The sequence below is a fragment of the Schistocerca serialis genome, chromosome 1, assembly GCF_023864345.2.
Source record: "Schistocerca serialis cubense isolate TAMUIC-IGC-003099 chromosome 1, iqSchSeri2.2, whole genome shotgun sequence".
Taxonomy (NCBI): domain Eukaryota; kingdom Metazoa; phylum Arthropoda; class Insecta; order Orthoptera; family Acrididae; genus Schistocerca; species Schistocerca serialis.
The window spans coordinates 1,185,738,773-1,185,762,357 of record NC_064638.1 but is presented as its reverse complement, the minus strand read 5'-3'; the positions used below and the strand labels follow the sequence as shown (position 1 = coordinate 1,185,762,357).

At 45.1% G+C, this 23,585-nt stretch overlaps 1 protein-coding gene across 2 annotated transcripts in view; it reads left to right on the top strand.

The window, feature by feature from the left end:
* The window catches only part of LOC126418759 (uncharacterized), a 462,747-nt gene that overhangs the window by 362,567 nt on the left and 76,595 nt on the right, over positions 1-23,585 (top strand). The window contains exon 1 of one of the 2 annotated variants that reach the window (XM_050085694.1): positions 20,563-20,708. The exons of the other annotated variant lie outside the window; for it this stretch is intronic. Within the exon in view, the coding sequence (XP_049941651.1) occupies positions 20,658-20,708 (51 nt within the window). The 5' untranslated portion in view covers positions 20,563-20,657. Of the gene's footprint in view, positions 1-20,562; positions 20,709-23,585 lie in introns of those variants that run through there. 2 annotated transcript variants of the gene reach the window in all.

The following is a 23,585-nucleotide window of genomic DNA, read 5'->3' as shown; positions in this document are numbered from 1 at the left end:
GAGACTGGGAGAGACGGAGATACCGCAGCGCGGTCTGCCAATGCGACGGCGCGGCGCGAGGCCCCGTGAGCCGAATTGGCGGGAAAATCTGTGCGGCGCGAGGACAAGCTGGCCCTGAACCCGGGCCGTCTGGGCGAGCGCGCGCGCTTCCTACAAGGCAAGGCGAGCGGAGGGCACCTCAAGGGCACGGCCCGGGAGGCGGGAACTCCGTGACCGGCCACGGGCACCCAGCAACCAGCTCCCTGGGGGTATCCTCGTCAACACCCGAGCTGCTGCATCGAAGTAAGCCATTGTGCTAAGTTTCCTAACCGAAAGTATAGGCTATTAATACTTGTTTACGATGCGGGTGGAGATTTGTAATAAACGAAGAATTCGTCGTAAACATGGATGGTAGCTCAGCTGTGAACTGCACTAACTATTGCAAAAATAGATTTTGCATGTTTAGATTTCCACGTGACCCCCAAAGAAGAAAAAGATGGGCCATAAATTGCCGGAGAGACAACTGGGAACCAACACCAGGCGCTCAACCGTTTATTGGCCGGCCTTTGTATAGCCGGCCGGTGTGGCCGAGCGGTTCTAGGTGCTTCAGACTGGAACCGCGCGACCGCTACGGTCGCAGGTTCGAATCCTGCCCCGGGCATGGATGTGTGTGATGTCCTTAGGTTAGTTAGGTTTAAGTAGTTCTAAGTTATAGGGGACTGATGACCTCAGATGTTGAGTCCCATAGTGCTCAGAGCCATTTGAACCATTTTTCAACCGTTTATTGTAAATACACGTCAATAAAAGTAATTATAAAAATGAAACCAATTGTGTACAACCGCGTTTCTTCCCCCCCAGTTCAAAAATATACTAAAGCAGTTCGGCCGAGCGGTTCTAGGCGCTTCAGTCTGGAACCGCGCGACCGCTGCGGTTGCAGGTTCGAATCCTGCCTCGGGCATGGATGTGTGTGATGTCCTTAGGTTAGTTAGGTTTAAGTAGTTCTAAGTTATAGGGGACTGATGACCTCAGATGTTAAGTCCCATAGTGCTCAGAGCCATTTGAACCATTTTTGAACTAAAGCTGTTCGTCTCAAAATTTATCGATCCCTGTGATATTTTCGCAACTGGCAAAGTGGAGAGGAATATTTCTGATGTATGTATGTCTCGTTATCATCGACATACGTAAACAAACTGAATAGTGCTCAAACCCAGCCGCGCGGAGTGGCCGCGGTGTTTGAGGCGCCATGTCACGGACTGTGCGTCCCATCCCGCCGGAGGTTCGACTCCTCCCTCGGGCATGGGTGTGTGTATTGTTCTTAGTATAAGCTACTTTAAGTAGTGTGTAAGTCTAGGGACCGATGACTTCAGCAGTTTGGTCCCTTGGGAATTCACACACACTTCAATCCATTTCTTATATAGGTACAGTAGGGCGAGTGTTATGTTTGTGGGGGATTGATCATTGGGAGGGAAACATGCCCAACAACATAACCTTCAAACAATAATGTTTTTTATCTCAACTCAACAAGCAACAAACTATCATAAAGTACACAAATGAATACTAGTTGAATGTTAGATGGAACTGTTAATAAGGATTCGTTTCACTGCAACATGAAAATCCACCCCCCCCCCCCCCCCTCTGTATACAATAATAATGCCGCATTTCTTAGAGTAGTCACCTACGATTAAACAATAAACACCACTTTTACAAGTGTCTATATACGGGCAAAAACTAATAAATAGGCACAGGTTTTTTACTGCATAACGCTCATATTTGAAGACATCGCTATCGAGCTCTTTAAGTTATTACATTTAATATTTACAAAGTACCACACAAGTTCCAATCCTACATTCGTGTAGCTGTGTAACTATTTCCATTTTTCTGTTGTATGGAACGGCATCTTAAATATTTCTTATACACAACGATTACTTTTCGGTACACTTAATACATGCAGTACCAAATATTTTATAAGAAATCTTGTTAAAAGTAAAATATAAACTCTGCCGAATTGTCGGAATTGGGGAAAACATGGCGGATGATTCAGCCTATTATATAGGAGCTTGACATTGAACAGTGCGTGACGGAGGGTACATCATACCAAAGCCAGCTATATTCTGTCCCATTCCACTCGTGTACAGTGCAAGGAAAACATAGGGGTCAATATGACTCGGCGTGCACCCTGATCGCTCACATCAGCCAACAGTGCTCGACAGACAAGTGAAACACGCAAACGACATGGTCGGATGTCGATGTAATTTCGTACACGTGCACACCATCGGCGGGTATGTAAGTGTTCAGAGTGGCTTTTCTCCGTGACAGGTAGAACGACACAACCAGAGTGCGTTAGCGTTGTTAGTGTTTCCTGTTTTTACCAGGCATTGTACGAAGTGTAAGGGGCGCGAACGGCGTCGGATGCCGAGTGATCACGGAGATGCTGCGCAGTCGTGTGAGATAGCGTTATCAGTGTTCGTAAACGGCCTCAGTATCAGTTTCAATTTGGCCGGATGGTCGAATCGTGCAATATCCAAATTTCTGAGGTTGAAGGCAAGCATACTCGTCGTCAAAGGTTCCGTACGACCACTGCTTACCACCACGAGGAAGCATCGCTGTATTGTGCACCAAGCATATCCTAAACCCTTCATAGCCGGCCGCTGTGACCGAGTGGTTCTAGGCGCTTCACTCCGGAACCGCGCTGCTACTATGGTCGCAGGTTCGAATCCTGCCTCGGGCATGGATGTGTGTGATGTTCTTAGGTTAGTTAGGTTTCAGTAGTTCTAAGTTCTAGGGAACTGACGAACTCAGATGTCAACTCCCATAGGGCTCAGAGCCATTTGAACCATTTGAAACCCTTCATACCTGCGCCTGCCGTCTGAGAACAAGTAGTGGACTACTTCAGCAAGACTAGCAAATAACCGCCCCATGCGTAGGCTGCTGTTGACACCACAACACAAGCGACTGCGTTTGGGAGTGACGCCGTTACCGCGAAGCATGGAACGAAGATGAACGACGGTTCTGTACTACTCTGGATCAACATTCTCGACAAGTATGGTGGCGACCTGGGGAGAGGTCCTAATCTTCCAAAGTTTTGGAGGGGCACCGCGGTGTTACCCGTGCGTCATGGTGCTGGGAACCATCGTGGATGACTTCAGGTCACGGCTGGTAGTGATTAAGGGAATCCCGACGGGGCGTCAAGGACATCCCGTGTCGTCATGTGTTTACCTCCCATTTGACACTATCGTGGTGCCATTTTTGAACAGAATAAAACTTGTTCACACATGGCACGTTTATGAAATGTCTGCTTCATATTGAGGTCCTCCCGTGGCCAGCAAAATTCCCAGATCTGTCTCTGACAGAATGTGTGTGATATCATCTCTGCCGTCAACTCGGTCAGTATTCGCGACATCAAGCACCAGTTAAAATGGCTTGCCTCGGGAGAGGATGCAGCCGCTTTATGGAAAATTTGGAAATGTTTGGTAAGTTACTATGGGACCAAACTGCTAAGATCATCGGTCCCTAGACTTACACACTACTTAATCTAACTTAAACTAACTTACGCTAAGGACAACACACACACCCATGCCCGAGGGAGGACTCGAACCTCCGATGGGGGGAACCGCGCGGCTACCCCGCGCGGCAGCGCTTTATGCCCACCTTCCAGTGAAATAATCCAAGTGAAGTACTCTAAGCCACAGGGAATGCAATGTCATATTCATAAGTTGGCTCAATTGCTAAATTATCTGTAAATTTAACTCGATTTTGTAATCACTGCAGCAACATCATGTTCCCTCTCTGCCCGTGAACGCTTATTTCGTTTCCTTCAGTTTTTCTGGATCCTCACCTTTTTTTTTATCAGGTAGTGTATGTTCTCCGTAAGTGACTGTACACTGCAAGATTAGGTAAACTTCGTAGTATTTCATTCACGTACTGAATAATGGGAAAAATGTGTATCGGTACCACACGAATCTCGCTTATTCTCATCATTCCTACGCGAGATATAAGTGGTTCAAATGGCTCTGAGCACTATGCGACTTAACTTCTCAGGTCATCAGTCGCATAGAAAAATGGCTCTGAGCACTATGGGACTTAACATCTGTGGTCATCAGTCCCCTAGAACTTAGAACTACTTAAACCTAACTAACCTAAGGACATCACACACATCCATGCCCGAGGCAGGATTCGAACCTGCGACCGTAGCGGTCGTTTGGTTCCAGACTGTAGCGCCTAGAACCGCACGGCCACTCCGCCCGGCGAGATATAAGTAGGATGTAGCAAAGCTGTCGTGCAGTATTCCTCGAATACTAATTCCATATTTCGTGAGAACAGGGTAAGCCTCTCGTCCAGAGATTGCCATGTAAGGTCCCTGAGCAGATTTGTTACACTGATTTATGGTCTACACCTGTAAATATTTTCGGAGCGCCACGACTTGAACTCGCAGCTAACCCTGAAGTGGTCGCACTGTAGTCTCGCACATGATTTCTTGTACAGATAGACCACACTTTACCTGAATCTCACAGCACATCTGAATCTTACACTCCTGGAAATGGAAAAAAGAACACATTGACACCGGTGTGTCAGACCCACCATACTTGCTCCGGACACTGCGAGAGGGCTGTACAAGCAATGATCACATGCACGGCACAGCGGACACACCAGGAACCGCGGTGTTGGCCGTCGAATGGCGCTAGCTCCGCAGCATTTGTGCACCGCCGCCGTCAGTGTCAGCCAGTTTGCCGTGGCATACGGAGCTCCATCGCAGTCTTTAACACTGGTAGCATGCCGCGACAGCGTGGACGTGAACCGTATGTGCAGTTGACAGACTTTGAGCGAGGGCGTGTAGTGGGCATGCGGGAGGCCGGGTGGACGTACCGCCGAATTGCTCAACACGTGGGGCGTGAGGTCTCCACAGTACATCGATGTTGTCGCCAGTGGTCGGCGGAAGGTGCACGTGCCCGTCGACCTGGGACCGGACCGCAGCGACGCACGGATGCACGCCAAGACCGTAGGATCCTACGCAGTGCCGTAGGGGACCGCACCGCCACTTCCCAGCAAATTAGGGACACTGTTGCTCCTGGGGTATCGGCGAGGACCATTCGCAACCGTCTCCATGAAGCTGGGCTACGGTCCCGCACACCGTTAGGCCGTCTTCCGCTCACGCCCCAACATCGTGCAGCCCGCCTCCAGTGGTGTCGCGACAGGCGTGAATGGAGGGACGAATGGAGACGTGTCGTCTTCAGCGATGAGAGTCGCTTCTGCCTTGGTGCCAATGATGGTCGTATGCGTGTTTGGCGCCGTGCAGGTGAGCGCCACAATCAGGACTGCATACGACCGAGGCACACAGGGCCAACACCCGGCATCATGGTGTGGGGAGCGATCTCCTACACTGGCCATACACCACTGGTGATCGTCGAGGGGACACTGAATAGTGCACGGTACATCCAAACCGTCATCGAACCCATCGTTCTACCATTCCTAGACCGGCAAGGGAACTTGCTGTTCCAACAGGACAATGCACGTCCGCATGTATCCCGTGCCACCCAACGTGCTCTAGAAGGTGTAAGTCAACTACCCTGGCCAGCAAGATCTCCGGATCTGTCCCCCATTGAGCATGTTTGGGACTGGATGAAGCGTCGTCTCACGCGGTCTGCACGTCCAGCACGAACACTGGTCCAACTGAGGCGCCAGGTGGAAATGGCATGGCAATTCGTTCCACAGGACTACATCCAGCATCTCTACGATCGTCTCCATGGGAGAATAGCAGCCTGCATTGCTGCGAAAGGTGGATATACACTGTACTAGTGCCGACATTGTGCATGCTCTGTTGCCCGTGTCTATGTGCCTGTGGTTCTGTCAGTGTGATCATGTGATGTATCTGACCCCAGGAATGTGTCAATAAAGTTTCCCCTTCCTGGGACAATGAATTCACGGTGTTCTTATTTCAATTTCCAGGAGTGTATTTTATCCGCGCTGTACCTTGTTCATCGTTAAGGAATGTTGGTGAAGAACGCAAGTAACCACAGATACTTTTAAAAATGCTTTATTTTTAAGTCTACAACGGTTTCGTACTGTCATGTCCATCTTCATCTGCCACAACAGTACTGTGTTCGGCAGCAACACTCCGTCAGCACTTGGATTATTTTCATTTAGACGGCGTTTCGTCTTGCTTTGGTCCTTACGCCTTTTCCGGGCGATGCTCAAATTGCTGCAGTGCAAACAGCACACGCATTGTAAACAAACAAATGTGGCACATAAACACTTCATAATTTCTTCATTTGTGTGGCATTATTGTCTTAAAGGCATTTTAAATCCGCCTTTGCAACTAAAAAAAAATGGCTCTGAGCACTATGAGACTTAACTTCTAAGGTCATCAGTCCCCTAGAACTTAGAACTACTTAAACCTAACTAACCTAAGGACATCACACATATCCATGCCCGAGGCAGGATTCGAACCTGCGACCGTAGCGGTCGCGCGGTTCCAGACTGTAGCGCCTTTAACCGCTTGGCCACACCGGCCGGCTAACTAAAAAAAATGGCTATTTTTGTCACTAAACATGTTTCGTTTTACTGAAATAAAACGTCATCAGTGGTCGTATTTCTTTCCCATTTTGTTGTGTTTCGCATCAAAAAACGTATAGTTCTGGAAAGCACTATGGGATTAGGTACAAAACAACAGTGCCAAACGAGGGAATATCTGGAGCATACGGCGTTTTCTCATGTGAGGGAAAATCGGACAGAAATACCACTACTGATGATGTTTTGATCCAATAAAACGAAACGCCTTTATTAACATTAATACGCATTTCTTGTAACTGCAGTGACGAGATTTAAAATTTCAATAACTCTACATAATATTCCTCATGCCAGTTGTAGCTTCAGATACAAGCTTTGCATCGTAAACAGAAACATCGAATCTCAAAACTAAAGTAACTCGCCGGTGCACAGATACACGCTATGCTCTTTACGACATAAGCCGACTGGTTTGCCTAGTCATTCGCGGAACACATTTGGGGAACCGTTACATATGCAGCGATCGCCACCTACTAGTTGCAGCGTAATTGCGCTCGCGTACCCGTATATTAACGCAGAGCTTCCTACACGTACCGTATGGCAAGTGGGCGCGGATGTGGCGCGTGTCCTTCATTCGTCCAACGCCCATACGTAACGAGCGCACACGCAGTAGCGTGTTGCTCGGTACAGGGGCGTGGTCGCCATTGTGCACGCGCCTCCTTATATGTCGCCATCCGCGTTTCCCTCGCGAAATCGCCACCGCTGTCAAATTAAACCCCCTTCCCCTCTCCAGACGCCCACCTGTCAGAATATGTATATTGGCTGCCGCGTCTGTCTGGCCATTGTTACTCTGCGGACTGAGCGAGACAAAGGCGTATTTATCACAATACCCACAATGGCGCGGCGGGCGACGCTTTCGCTCACATAATGTCCTTTTGTACGTCCCGATGTACAACTGTTTAGCATCGCGTTATCTTTCATCCGCTCGTAGCAATGAAATTTGGGGGGGGGGGGGGGGGGGGGCCGATATTAAAACCGCTCGGTAGCAGCAGACACTCTCGCCCTCTACTTTCCCTTCCACCTCTGCCTGTATCAGAAAATGATAAAAAAGTATAGTTTGCTTATCAGGACTGTGTTAGACACGTGTCGCGAAGATTGTGAAGTTTCTCTTATTTATGACCTGAAAGATTGGATATAACTGATTGAAATATATTCTTCAGTTCCCAAACGCTCACTTCCAGTATTACTTCTGCTTATCTGGCTCGGTGCATAGTCCATGAAAAGGGTTTAACATGAAAATCCCCGATTATAGCAAAGGATCCAGCACATTAAGTCCTACTGGGACCCTAAATTTGCGTCTGACTGCCGCGCGGGGTAGCCGAGTGGTCTGAGGCTCCTTGTCACGGTCCGCGCGGCTCCCCCCGTCGGAGGTTCGAGTCCTCCCTCGGGCATAGGTTTGTGTGTTGTCCTTAGTGTAAGTTAGTTGAAGTTAGATTAAGTAGTATGTAAGATTAGGGACCGATGACCTCAGCTGTTTGGTCCCATAAGACCTTACCACGAATTTCCAAATTGCGACTGACTGCTTACTCACTATATTCACGAAGATGCAAAGCTGGTACTTTTTGCCGATGATACAAGTATAGCTATCACACAAGAATTAGCTGATGAAATTGTAAACGATGTTTTTCAGAATATCATTAAGTGGTTCTCTACAAATGGGCTCTCGTTAAACTTTGACAAAACACAGTATACACAGTTCCACACAGTAAATGGAATGACACCATTAATAAATATAGACTTCGATCAGAAATTGGTAGCTAAAGCAGAATATTCAAAATTTCTACGTGTAAGCATTGATGACGGGTTGAACTGGAAAAAACACACAGTTCAGTTACTTATGCTATTAGGGTCATAGCAAATTTTGGCGATATACATCTCAGTAAATTTGCTTACCACGCCTATTTTCATTCTCTGTTTTCGTATGGCATCATATTGGTTCAAATGGCTCTGAGCACTATGGGACTTAACATCTGTGGTGATCAGTCCCTTAGAACTTAGAACTACTTAAACCTAACTAACCTGAGGACATCACAAACATCCATGCCCGAGGCAGGATTCGAACCTGCGACCGTAGCAGTCGCGCGGTTCCGGACTGAGCGCCTAGAACCGCTAGACCACCGCGGCCGGCTGGCATCAAATTCTGGGGTAACTCATCTTTGAGTAAAATAGTGTTCATTGCACAAAAGCGTGTAATCAGAATAATTGCTGGAGCTCATCCAAGATCATCCTGCAGATTTAAAGATCTAGGGATCTTCACGGTAGTCTTACAATACATATATTCGCTATTAACAATCCGAACGAATGCAAAAGTAATAGCATTGTACGTGGCTACAACACTATGAGAAAGGATGATCTTCACTATTCAAGGTTAAATCTAACTTTGAATCAGAAAGGGGTAAATTATGTTGCCACAAAAGTCTTTGGTCGCTTACCTAATAGCACCAAAAGTCTGACAGATAGCCATATAGCATTTAAAAGGAAATTAAAAGAATTTCTTAATGGCAACTCCTTCTACTCATTAGATGAATTTATGGATATAGTAAGTGGGTAATTTCCCCAACCCGTACAAAAAAAAATTAAGTGTCATGTAATATTTTGTGCAATGTAATATCGTGTATAGACACCTTTTATTAACCTGACACGTTCCACATCATACGAAGTGTCGTATTCATGATCTATGGAACAAGTACTAATCTAATATAATCTCACGTACGTTCTACAATAACAAAAGTCCCCCGGCCCCGGATGCACTGTAATGCGAGGAATATTTCTCGTAACTACAAAGACTACAGAATTCTCTCATCAGCTTAATACAGTCCTTTCATCAACTAAAAAGTGATTTGTACTGCAATAAATTCAGTTTAGGTTCATAACGAATAACGCACATTCTTCAGTAAGATTTCGAAGTCAAAACACCCATGCAACAGTATGCCTCCACGTACCATAACACTTGGACCACCAAAACGATCATATTTGAGAATGTTTCTCGATGCATCACTTATTCCCACCTCTCGACATATGAGGGTACGTCCAGCATTGTCAAACATAATTATCTTGGTGGTGCAGGTGTTATGGTATGAGGAGGATAACGTTGCAGGGGTGTACTGACTTCCAGATTTCACAGAAGGATATTTAATATGAACCTAAGCTGAATTTATTGCAGCTCAAATTACTTTTCAGTTAATGAAAGGTTTGAATTGAGCTGAAGAGAGAACTCTTTTGTTTTTGAAGTTACGTTCGGGGCGGCGGAACTTTGATTATTCTAGGGCACACTTGAGAATAAGCAGCTAGATGCAAATTTAGGGTGCCAATGGGGCTTAACGTACCGTATCCATAATGGTGCGTGAACGTACTGACTTCCAAATGTCTGAAGACAGCACACTCACTCGTTATTGTGGCACTCCAGTCCTTCCCCATGTGCGTTTTTTTCAGGGGTCGGTCCGTTCGGCCCTGACTTCATTTTTACATATGACAATGCGCCACCACATCAAACAGCGATGGTGAAGGAGCTCTTGGAACGAGAGGGTATTCGGTGAATGGGCTGGCATGCCCGTCGTAAATCCCACAGAGCACATATGGGGTGCATTGGGGAGATGTATTGCAGCATGACCACATGCACCAACGATCATCAGACATTTGTCACAGCGCTGGTGGAGTTTTGGAACGCCTTACCATAAGAATTTCGAACTTAGTTTGTGACCAGCATTGCCATTGTGGTGGTCATACATCCAACCATGTCCCACCTCTATAAATGTTCAGGAGACAATCATAAATAGTCGCGGCGACTTCAGTGTAACCATGATCTTTATATAAAAGTGTCAGTTATGTTGTCTCATTGCGTATTTGTTTCACTTACCTTCTGCACTATTCTGTAGCAGGTCTTTCTATGTATGTTACGTCGCTGTGACACATCATAAGAAAGTTACTTTAGTTCTTAATTTTAGCACACCAGTGTGTAAACGTAAATGATGCTCTTCTCTGGAATAAATCAGTCCCTAATGAAAAGCCTTTAATTCACTCGTAACACCCCACATTGCTTACTTAATGGGTATTTGCCAAACAGCAAACATACACTGAAATTGCGCGTACATACATTGAACTCATTGAAGCTTTTTCTCCACTTTGTCGTCGTCGTTAACAGATACGTCACAACTATTGTAAGTGGAGGTTTGAACTTGTTCTACTGGCTGATCGTCAATTATTATCTTGTCTCGTTTCGGATATTTTCCTTGCCATGTATGTTTTTGTCGTAGATATCTGAACATAATCATTTTTACAAATAATATTTACCATATGTATTGATTTCTGAAGCGTATCTTCATCGTCTTGTAGGATGAAATAATCGTCTTCAAAAAGCATAATATTTATGTAAGTATTGTTATTCAGTTTCATTCCAGGTTGCAAATTGAAACACGCAGTGGTCCGCTCTGAAGTTCTGTACGCAGCAGAAAATCTGAAATTACGAAAATGAAATAATATTGGACAATGATAAAGACCAGGTGATATGAAGCTGTCTCGATTTGAGGTCCTCAGATAGAAAAAGGAAGATGTTTTGTATTTTGTGACGCCCAGCTGTAGCCGCTTACGATTATCAATTTGGTAGTTGCCGCCTCAGAGAAAACATTTGGCGGCAGCCGTACCTCTTTTTGCCGATTGGCATTCGCGGCAGCTCCTGGCTCGTGTCACGCTTTCACTCGCTACTGGACGCCGATGGGACATTGCCCCCGTAGTTTCGGCGCCTAACTGATGCTGTGCGCGCAACCCGCACGACTTCCTTGCAGGACGCGTTGTATACAACGACGGGGGCGTCGTTTGCGTGACAGTGGCTAGCCGAACTTTTCGATGGGTGAGAGGTATTGTGATTAAGTAACTAAAGGGCGAGAGAGTCAAAAAAACAAAAGATTAACTCACGCAAGCTGTAGATTTAAACAATTTTTATTTATTTCTTTGACATGAATCTTGTATACATCAGTGGAAATTAATAGTTTACCTTGGAAGTTATGACTTTTTCAATACGGATCACCCACATGGTGTACTCGATTTCGGAGTCTGAGGGTAAATCCGCTCATGATGTTGCATACCATCTTCAATAGAATGTTTATTTCTTGGCGAATTCGCTCCTTGAAATTATCTTTGGTTCTTGCTTTCCTGGAAAACTTTGGTCTTTGATGTAACCCGAAAGAAATTGGCCTGGAGCTAATAAGTCCGCTGAACGGCAGGGCCATGGAACATTGCCGTTTCTGCGGACGAGACGACCAGGAAATGCGAGTCGAAGCAAATCCATTGACACTGCAGCAATATGCTGAGATCGAGTTCTACGCTGTGGCATCTAGCTGATTTTTGCGGACTTCTTCGTAAAGCTTGCACACTCAGTATTCTCTTCAGTCCAGCTTGTTTTACAGTAACAGCGGCCTTTTTTTGTAGAAATAGCAGTGGCTTCAAAGTTTCACAGGCAACGATTGATAACGTTGGAGTACGACTAACGAAGAGTAAATTTAAACTCACAGTTGATCCGTTGTGGACGTCGGACAGCGGCTGGTCAAATATTTTACAAAGAAATTCGCCGAACAGCCACGTATATTGAGAACTTATTTTATTTTATTTTTGCTACCAGTTTCGGCAATTCAGTATGCCATCTCTAGGCACCATATGTGCCTCTCAGAAATTATCGATATTAGCATACTGGGGCCCTCTGTTTCTAGATCTCGTGAACTTTTTTGGAAGCACTTAAGAGTACTGGAGTAAAATGTTTACTTCTTCATCATTTTTTCCAGCAGTGAGTATAACAATATATCGAGATCACTGAGTTTGAGAAACGTGCGTTTACTCGCGACTGAAACTACAAGAACAACACTGAGCTGTAGGTTACCTGCACGTCACGCGAACAGACAGTACGTACGGGCGCCAGTGCCCTTAAATGAAATCCTTCTGTTTCCCTCATACTGTGAGATACAGCTTTCCTTCCAGCTTTAAAACCAGTTTCGATATGTTAACCACATTTTGTACGCAGCAGTGTATGACCCAAAGTGAATCAAACGTAAAGTAGTCAGCGACCACATTTCTCACTGCAAATCCTTCGAATTTCTTGCTATGGGTTACTACTTACCAAGAATCACAATAACTTCGAGCAATATCGCAATAAAAAGCACTTCATCGTCAAGCTGTGGTTTGAAGCTATAAGATATGAGAAAAATCAATTTTGTGTGCCAATTACTTTCTTCAAAATCGAGTGAGAAGTGTTGTATAGTGAATAAAACACGCTAATCCAAAAGAAGTGGTTTTCATCTTAACTTTTGTAGTCCTGTCTTCCTCAGTTCGCGCGCGCGCGTGCACAAACACACACACACACACACACACACACACACACACAAATGCATACAAAAACAGATCACAGATACTTCGATAATTACACTCGAAAGTTGGCAATAACATTCCATCCTTGGCACTAACATCTGACAGTCAGCAACACAAACCAAAACATTGCATCAAAACAAGTGTTCAGTTCCTAGTACTGTGAAATGTGGGAAATAAACCGCAAATCTGCATTTATAGGAAGAGGAATAACACCAAAAATGCAACAGGAGCGTAATATGTAGAAAATCGTCCACGCAACCTGTAAGTATAGTTCAAAATATTACTACATAAAAGCATAAACCAACCACCAGAACTGTCTATAACCTATAGGTACATTGACCAAAATGTAAACCAAAGAGCAAAAATATGTACGTATTCCAGGCCACTGAAGATTCCTTGCAGAAAATAAAGGCGAAACGCGTATGGCACGAAAATTGTGTTTCATTCAGTTGCAGTCAGGCGGTCCTTTAGAAAAAATTATCAATATACCGTAAGTGGTTTTCAATTTTTCATGAAGGAGAAGGAGACGACCTGAAAAACTAACTCCAAGAGTTCATGTAGCTTTGCTTCACTTACATACAGTATTTTTGCAGCAAGAAATCTAAAAATTCATTTTTCTCATCAATTGTTATTAGCAGCATGCCACAGCTACTTCACACGAACCACTCGTTATGGCAACTGCCGTGAACGTCAGTTGCTCTGCGATGGCTGCATACGACACTCTCTACGTAAGAAATGCATCTCAATGCAGCAACCCTCAGCCGAAACACGTAGGTTTTGTAAAACTCAAAACAGTCTCTTTTGTTTCTTTACGACCGGTTTCGAAGTGATCGCACCAAATGCGTGTGTCTTCCTAAACCACTGAGAAAACACAAGTTGTTTGTGTTTTGTTTACTAGTTTACGAAGATAGACGCATCTTATATTGGTAACTGCGTTTTCGCAATTATAGTACGTCGCATATTGCTAGAACATACAGATACATCCGTCTAGTCCAACTCCTAGAATGCCAGGTCCATATATTACCATGAAAGCATCTTTGTTTATTTATACAAGCTAATGGAGAAATTCTTAAATATGTATATCAGTATTTTAGGTTAATGTGAAACACAACTAGTTCTTTATTCACATGCAGTGCTGAGTGCTATTGACAAGGGATTTCAGATCGATTCCTTATTTCTGGATTTCCGGAAGGCTTTTGACACTGTACCACACAAGCGGCTCGTAGTGAAATTGCGTGCTTATGGAATATCGTCTCAATTATGTGACTGGATTTGTGGTTTCCTATCAGAGAGGTCACAGTTCGTAGTAACTGACGGAAAGTCATCGAGTAAAACAGAAGTGATTTCTGGCTTTATCTTTATAAACGATTTTGGAGACAATCTGAGCAGCTGGAGCAGCTGTTTTCGGTTGTTTGCAGATGACGCTGTCGTTTATCGACTAATAAAGTCATCAGAAGATCAAAACAAACTGCAAAACGATTTAGAAAATATCTGGATGGTGCGAAAAGTGGCAGTTGACCCTAAATAATGAAAAGTGTGAGGTCATCCACATGAGTGCTAAAAGAAACTCGTTAAACTTCGGTTACACGATAAATCAGTCTAATCTAAAAGTCGTAAATTCAACTAAATACCTAGATATTACAATTACGAACAACTTAAATTGGAAGGAACACATAGAAAATGTTGTGGGGAAGGCTAACCAAAGACTGCGTTTGATTGGCAGGACACAGAAAATGTAACAGACCTATTAAGGAGACTGCCTACACTAGGCTTGTCCGTGCTCTTTTAGAATACTGCCGCGCGGTGTGCGATCCTAGGGTGGTTCGATAAACCCTCTGCCAGGCACTTGAATGTAATTTGCAGAGTATTCATGTAGATGTAGAAATATTGCAGCGGAAAGCTGCCCTACTCAACTCTTCGCTTTATTAACTGAAAAACATTCGTTGCTTGTCTTGCCATTTTTCGTGCACTCATTTTTTCGATACCCAAAAGTCAACTCAATAGACAGCGAAAAATTCTTAGGAACAACTGAGAACAAAGACGAAATTACAAAATTACGTGTTTTTGAGACTTGGCAAAACTGGAAATGTAGATGAGAAGGTGAACAGTTCCACTGACGTGGCTCTTGCCATGGAAATGAGTGACCTCTTGTTTGTGAAGTCACCTACCTTCAAAATATGTTGTTGTCTGTCCTCAGTCATTGTGTACGTTGCCAGGGTAATCCCTTAGTCAAACAGTAACTCTGTAGCGCGGAGATGACGCCATTCTGTGACTCACTTGGATGAAGTTGCGAACTCTTCGATAGCCTGTTTGGATAATGATATGATGGGTATGTATTGATCTGCGTTTATCAGGTATTTTCCTGTTGCATAACTTATCCCCTGAGCTATCACGAATGCTACGAGAAGATTAAAACCGAAGCAGATAAAAGTGACAAGAACGGATACGGCACAGGAAAAATGGCCTTCTGGTAACAGCGGCACCGCCATTGATGTTTTTTGCTGACTGGATGGCGACATATCGGTAAATTGTATTAAGTTGCCAATTTCTGTGTTATAAATTTATTCGTCGCAGCTATGTCTTTTGATTCAGTTGTTTCATCACATCAACTAAAGTTCACGAGAAACTATAAGCTGTTGAACCACTTCGTGTGAGATTCGACAATGATTACCAACTCGGTACCCAACAGAGGGTAATTAAATGAATGAGGTGTGTTATGATAGATATCCCGTAATTAATGTGATACTCTCTTATATCATTAATAAGCTGTGATCATGTCAGACATCCATTTCAGTTATGAAATTGGAGTTGCATTTTTTTATTTATTTATTTATTTATTTATTTATTTATTTATTTTTTTTTACGAAATACGTTGCTATAGAGGAGGGGGACTAAACTCTTCTCTACTGATGTTCATCATTTGGGCTTGCTGTTCTTGTATCTGCAATGTTTACAGTTAAAGTTATTGGGTATAAGGTCCTCTCATTATGCAATACACTATTTCTTTTTTCATATGACCCATCACTACTTAGTTTCGTCAGTGGCCGCGTATGGTACTCTCATGCACAATAATAGAGCATTACTTTCGGTAATCGAATTACTAGCGTTACTCATGTTTACAATGCCATACTTCAACTGTATTTTTGTCAGAAGTCTGGGCCCTTTTGTAATGTAACAATACGGTGATTACTGTTGCAAACCGATTCACAACACACCAGTTCGAAATATATCGTGTGGATGAGGTATGGACGAAGAATTAACTTTCAAATTGTTATGGCGGTACTTTCGTATAGGACAGTAAGCACGAACAGTAGACCAAATGATACATAATTAGTATGATGAAGATCGTAGCAGTAACAAAGACTTTATTGATCTGACTGAATTAATTTACGTAGCGTAAATAGAAATGTCGGTTGGATGAACACAGAATTATTTATCTTTTGAGAATCTTACCTTCGTTATTCGTGTCTGTGGCACTCGTCAGATTAATTCCGGATAATAAGAGATACATCGCTACGCGAGTAGTTCGGCGAATCACTGATGTCCAATTACTGAACTGACCTAGTTACGAAGCGAAATATAGTATTCAAAAGTAAATTTCCAAAGTGCTTGAATATGAATGTATATAACCAATAAGTACTGACAAATTTAGCGTACACTCACACCATCCAAATATTTGCGCTGCAAAATAGTTGGTATAACGCAGAATTCTCACATAAATGCTGTATCGGTGAAAAGACGCATCATGTTGGAAAGGGGTAGGGGTAGGAAGACGAATAAATTAGTACGGGGAAAGGGAGGATTTTAGGCTGTCAGAGCTGCTATCTTGAAATGGCTGATCAGGTGAAGAGGCGGGAGATGAACTAACGGAAGGAAAAGACGACAGCGGACGTACTCACCTAGCGAATAAAGATCGGGAATAAAAGGTAAAGTCTGTAACAGAACAGCATACACCGGATATGACTGCTGCAAACTGTGCAGCTGGTTGATCATAAAAAGGAGAGGAAGAAGAATATTAGTTAACCAAACACTGTCTCAAGTCTTCGTAAGCTTGACGTTTTCGTACAACATGTACTATCTCGAAACGTAAAATCTCAAATTCTCAGTGCAACATTTTCAATAGAAGTAGCATGTATGAGTGTCTAAGCAGTTGGAGAATTGTTTTTTACTGGACAAGATATCGAAAATTGACTTGGTCGTGTTCATTTTTCCAATGGTCGAAATAATGTACAGAAAAACTGAATCATCCGCTTTAGACGGCTTCTGATATCCACGTTACTTACTGATAGTTGAACTCCTTGGCTGTGAATTGAATTACTGGAAAAATACAGCAATAATATGGCTTTATCTCTTCAAGTACACGGAAGCACCAAAGAAATTGTTATTGGGATGCGTATTCAAATATGGAGATATGTAAAGAGACAGAACAAAGCGCTGCGATCGGCAACGCCTGTATAAGACAACAAGTGTCTGGCGCAGTTGTTAGATCGGTTTCTGCTGCTGCAATTGCAGGTTATGAAGATTTAAGTGAGTTTGAACTTGGTGTTATAGTCGGCGAAGGAGCGATGGGACACAGCATCTCTGAGGTAGCGACGAAGTGGGGGTTTTCCCGTACGAACATCTCACGAGTGTACCGCGAATATCAGGAATCCGGTAAAACATCAAATCTCTGACATCGCTACGGCAGGAAAACCTGCAAGAAAAGGACCAAAGACGATAGAGAATCGTTCAGCCTGACAGAAGTGCAACCCTTCCGCAAATTGCTGCAGATTTCAAAACTGGGCCATCTACATGTGTCATCGTGCGAACCATTGAACGAAACATCATCGACATGGGCTTTCGGAGCCGAAGCAACTCGTTTACCCTTGATGACTGCATGACACAAAGCTTTAGGCCTCGCCTGGGCCCGGCAACACCGACATTGCACTGTTGATGACTGGAAGCATGTTGCCTGGTCGGATGAGTCTCGTTTAAATTTGTACGAGCGGATAGACGTGTACAGGAATGGAGACAACATCTTGAATCCATGGAATCCACATGTCAGCAGGGAACTGTTCAGGCTGGTGGAGGCTCTGTAATGGTGTGGGGCGTGTGCAGCTGGAGTGATATGGGGCCCCTGATACGACTAGATACGACTCTTGACAGGTGACTCGTACGTAATCATCCTGTCTGATTACCTGCATCCTTTCGTGTCCATTGCGTATTCTGACGGACATGGGCATTTCGAGTAGGACAACGTGACACTCCAGACATCCAGAATTGCTACAGAGTTTCTCCAGCAACATTCTCCTGAGTTTAAACACTAACACTGGCCACCAAACTCCCCAGACATGAACATTCTTGAGCATATCTGAGAAGCCTTGCAACGTGCTGTTCAGAAGAGATCTCCACCCTCTCGCATTCTTACGGATTTATGGACAGCCCTGGAGAATTCATGGTGTCAGTTCCCCCCAGCACTACTTCAGACATTAGTGGAGCCCATGCCACGTCGTGTTGCGGCTTCTGCGTGCTCGCGGGGGCCCTACACGATATTTAGCAGGTGTACCAATTTCTTTGGCTCTTCAGTGTAATAGACACTATCTGATGAAACGTATCGGGATGCTCCTAAGTGATGCACTAGATGTCACGAGTGGTGGACCTGCTGCAAACGTGACCTAGTTATTGGCTGTCATCTGATTAACGAATCTACAAACCCTTCTAAAGCTGCCCATGTCGACTGCTGGTGACGTAACTGTCAAGTGGAAACACGGAGGAACGATCACGACTAAACCGTGACCAGGCAGACATCCTGTACTGACTAGCAGGGACCGTCGACCACTGCGCAGGGTGGTTGTAAAAAATCACGTGAATTCGGCGGAAGGAATCGGTCGTGAGTCCCAAAGTGCTACCAGCAGTCCAGTTGGCACAATGACTGACTATACATAGGGACTTTAAAAGAATGGGGTAGAATGGTCGAGCCACACAGTTCCGTAGTCAGTGCTAACCGATGTTTGAAGTAATGTAAAGAGTGACACGGACAGTGGATTACTGGAAACGAGTGATTTGGTGCGATGAATCTCACTACCTGCCGCCGTGTGAAGTGCCAACAATGAAGGAGATGGTCCTCCTATTGTTCTTAAGAAAATGCCAAATGTGGAAGGACATGAAAACATTTGACAACATTGTGTACTGCGTACAGTATGGGAACAGTTAGAAGATGAACATTGTGTGTATCAGCATGACAATTCACCTTGTGATAAAGCAGAACCTGCGAATCAAACATGTCTTCAAAGGACTGGCCCGGCCAGATTTGCCACTTGAATCCAATGGAATTCCTTTGGGTCAGTTAGAAGGTCCACTTCACTCCAGATCCCAGCGTCCAAAATCATTATCTTCTTTGGTTTCGGCTCTTGAGGAAGAACATGGTGGCTTTCCTCCATAGACACTCAGACACCAAACTGGAAAGCGCCCTAGGAGAGCTCAAGCCGTCATAAAGGTGACAGGTGGGCACACGCCACATTAATGTCCTCTAATAGGTGTTCAAATGTTCCAAATGGCTCTAAGCACTATGGGACTTAACATCTGAGGTCATCAGTCCACTAGACTTAGAACTACTTAAACCTAACTAACCTTAAGGACATCACACACATCCATGCCCGAGGCAGGATTCGAAGCTGCGACTGTAGGAGCAGCGCGGTTCCGGAATGAAGCGGCTAGAACCGCTCGGCCACAGCGGCCGGCTCTAATAGGTGTGATGATACTTTTGATCAGATAGTGTAGCCTCTAGCAATCAAACAGGGGAAATCGCAAGAAAATACGTGATCATAATCAGCAATGACAATGACATTCACTTCTCATTCGCAGATGAATAATTCGGATCAGAAAGGTGGACCAAACGTAGGGTTGACGAGAACTATACTTTTAATATGTTTTGCCGGCCATGGTGGCCGAGCGGTTCTAGGCGCTTCAGTCCGGAACCGCGCGACTGCTACGGTCGCAAAATAAGTTCTAGGGGACTGATGACCTCAGATGTTAAGTCCCATAGTGTTCAGAGCCATTTGAACCATCTTTAATATGTTTTGAACCAAACATTTCTCTCTGTAATAGGAACTCTGTGAAGAGAAACTGTTCTTGCACTACTCCAGTGTTTTCATTTTCTGTTCACTCAGTTTGTGCCGGAAGTTGTCATTTAGCACTGGGAGTGGTTCTTCGTGTCGGTTCACATCTCTGTTTCACGTCCCTCGCGCTCGACAGCTGTCACAAGTCGGCTGTCCCTTCGGGAGCACAATAGCCCATTTTCTTACGGATTTAATCGTTTCCCTCCCCGATTCGGCGCTTCCTCAGGGTCTATCGCGGCTCACGCAGCGTGTCCAGGAAGAAGGTGGGGGCAGACGCGTACGTCACGGCGGCCAGGGCACGGAGAGTAGTGTGTACGCATCTACGCACGTAAACAGACGCCGGCCGCCCCTTCCCACGCACAAAGAGGCGCCCCCCGGCTATTGTTGTGGCGGGCCGCCCCCCCCCCCCCCCACGCGCCGGCCGGACGGCGCGCGCTCGACCGTGTAGGAGGAGTTGCCGCGTCCCGCCGCTGGCGGCGCCAGGTGAGCTCACCGGCGACTCACCTGGGCGGGCTGCTTCCGCACAGTGCCAGGACGCGGCCGCCGCTGGGGTACACGCACCGCCGCTCGACGCCGACTGCACGCGCGTTTTCCTTCCGCGGAGAGCTCCTTCCGGAGCGTCTTTACGTACTCGAGTGCGACGCCATGCGCCGGCGCTGAGCGGCGATGAAGGAGAAGGTGCGACACAGGCGCCAGGCGCTGTTCCAGATCACCAAGGTACGTGCAGTAGGTGCGAGGAGGGCAGGTAGACGAGCGAGGGTTGGGCGGCCATAATGGCCGCGCAGCGGGCAGGTACTGTTGTTGTGGGGGCTCAGACACCTGCTGTCCGTCGCCGACACCCGCCGCTTGCGAGCGCACGCAGAATATTGCTACATGGCCCACATACAAGTAGCTGCTGCTTCTAACTTAACACCGATTTTCTTATAGAAATCAAATTTCCTTAATATTTTATACATCATGTTACGAGATTCGACGTGTAACACCTTTTTTTTCCAGTCCGCCCCCCCGTCCTTTACTACTGTTTACTTCAGCATAAAAAACCTGTTGCGTGCACAGTGTATTTTGTTTACCTCTCTTCCATTCTCATCACGTGCCCTGCCCACCGCAGTCTTCTTATTTTAGTGGTAGTGACAATGTCAGGTTCTTCAAAAAGGTGGTGTAGTTAATGCATTCGTACGAATGCGCCAAACTTCTTGGTCATATATTAAGCCAAATATTTTACGTAGCACCTTTCTCTCCCATGTGCTAAGAATCCTTTCCTCATTTACAGTCACGGTCCACCATATGTAACACCTGGTCTTATAATTGTTTTGTAAATGAGGATTTTGCATTTTCGTGACAGAAGCGAACTCCTAAGCATGGGTAACGCGGCAAAGTCGCCAAAGCGTTACGGAGATGATAGATAAACTCCAGTGGAAGACTCCGCAGGAGAGACGCTCAGTAGCTCTGTACGGGCTTTTGTTGGTTTCGAGAACATACCTTCACCGAGGACTCAAGCAGTATATTGCTCCATCCTACGTATATGTCGCGAAGAGTCCATGAGGATAAAACCAGAGAGATTAGAGCCCACACAGAGGCATACTGACAATCTTTTTTTTTTCCACGAACAATACGAAACTGGAATAGAAGGGAGAACCGATAGAGGTATTCAATGTACCCTCCGCCACACACCGTCGGGTGGCTTTCGGAATGCGGATGTAGATGTAGATGTACCTTTTTGAGTTAGCACATTTATTTCAATTTCCACCGCCGTCTCTTCACTACAGTTTATTTCAGCGAAAAACACTTCTTGCGTCTGCAGTGTACAGTGTAGGTCTTTCCGACAAATGTTTACACCTTGTTGACGTAGTGGGATAGAGCAGGTAGTCCCTTGCATTATTTTCTTTCTAACATTTCATGTCCTATCGCAGACATGTTTAGAAAGCTGCCAAAATTTCGGATTGTGCAGGCTCTAAAAATGTATATCGCCTATCGATGTCTCCTGAAAGAGGGGACTAAACGGTAGGTAGATATGCTTTAGCCGGCCGCGGTGGTCTAGCGGTTCTAGGCGCTCAGACCGGAACCGCGCGACTGCTACGGTCGCAGGTTCGAATCCTGCCTCGGGCATGGATGTGTGTGATGTCCTTAGGTTAGTTAGGTTTAAGTAGTTCTAAGTTCTAGGGGACTGATGACCACAGATGTTAAGTCCCATAGTGCTCAGGGCCATTTGAACCAAGCCATTTTAGATATGCTTTAAATCGACGCCTAAATTCCAAAAACCTTTTGTGTGCAATCTTCACCTCTTCCTCTATCAGTGCGTAAAATACCCGCCAGTCGGTCTTTGGATCCTTTTATGCCCTCTGAAGACATTAACAGCACCTTGCTCTCCCAGATGTGCCACTCTCAGTGCTCCAAAACAATGCCTAAACTTATTTTATGCGCTCCCTGTCATTCAACAGGTCGACGAATGTTTCTTTGTTTTAGATTACCCTTGCGTGGTAATTACCCATTGCCGTAAATGAATCGCTACTGGAGACTGAAATTTGATCACATCGTGACAGCCTCGGTGGTATGATTAGGAGGAAAAATATCCAGCGCTCATTTCCAGGTTGTTAATTGGGTTTTGCCCCCAGCAGAAACGGATTTTTGCACCCAACGTAACTGTATTAACGCAAGTGACGAAGGAGCTGTCATCATTCTGTCATCTTCTCCTTGCTGTTCACTTATCAGCTTATTTCTGGATCACTGGTTTAGCAGATGCTTCTTTCGCACATAACGTTTGTACTCGTACTTCCAGTCCTCCAGTTCAGCGGACAGACATGCACGGCAAAGAAGAAAAGAAACTTCCGGTCGTCTGAAGCACGAAACGGCAGAGAGAAAGACGGGTAACACCTGTTTGAGCTTTCGAAGACTGGGCGCTTTCAGTAGAAGAAGACAGCTGTTTCTAACAGCGAGAGAGCAGATTGGATATGGAACGACGTGACTTCGCATCTACATCAACCTCTACTTGAGAGATGCTCGAACGTGTTTGGTAGACATCTAGCTACAACGTTCCACTACTGAAATTAATTTGCCGAACCACTGATGTTAACGAAACATGTTGGAACTCTCCAGATAGTTTTCTGCTTGTTGTGGTTAAAATGTTGTGCCGTAACGGAAGTTTGCAAGTTCATGCGGCCGTTGTTAATCCAGACAGACTGTGCGGACATCCTCAGAAGTCACCGTACTTCATATTGCTGACAACGAGTATTACTGTCTGAAGAAAATTGGCCCAAGATGAAGATCGCAGCCGTATGGTCTCAGTGTTTGTTCGACACGGAGAAATAATGGAGTCAACTCATGAAGCTGCATTTGAGCCCTTATTTTTGATGCAGTGAAAACACTTCTCGGGTGCAGAACTGATTTTATTGCTTTATTGATTCTTAACGCGTGTTTCGTCTAATACGAGGCATCTTCAGATTGACCAATATAGCGTTGGTAAGCGGGTTTTGGCTGTCACGATTGAGGCATCGGCAAGAAAGACAGCCCTCGTCATAAATGGTACAATAAATTGAAGCAAGTATATGCTCGTGTCGTATGTTAATTGCGTTAAAAGCAATTCTGCAACCAAGATTG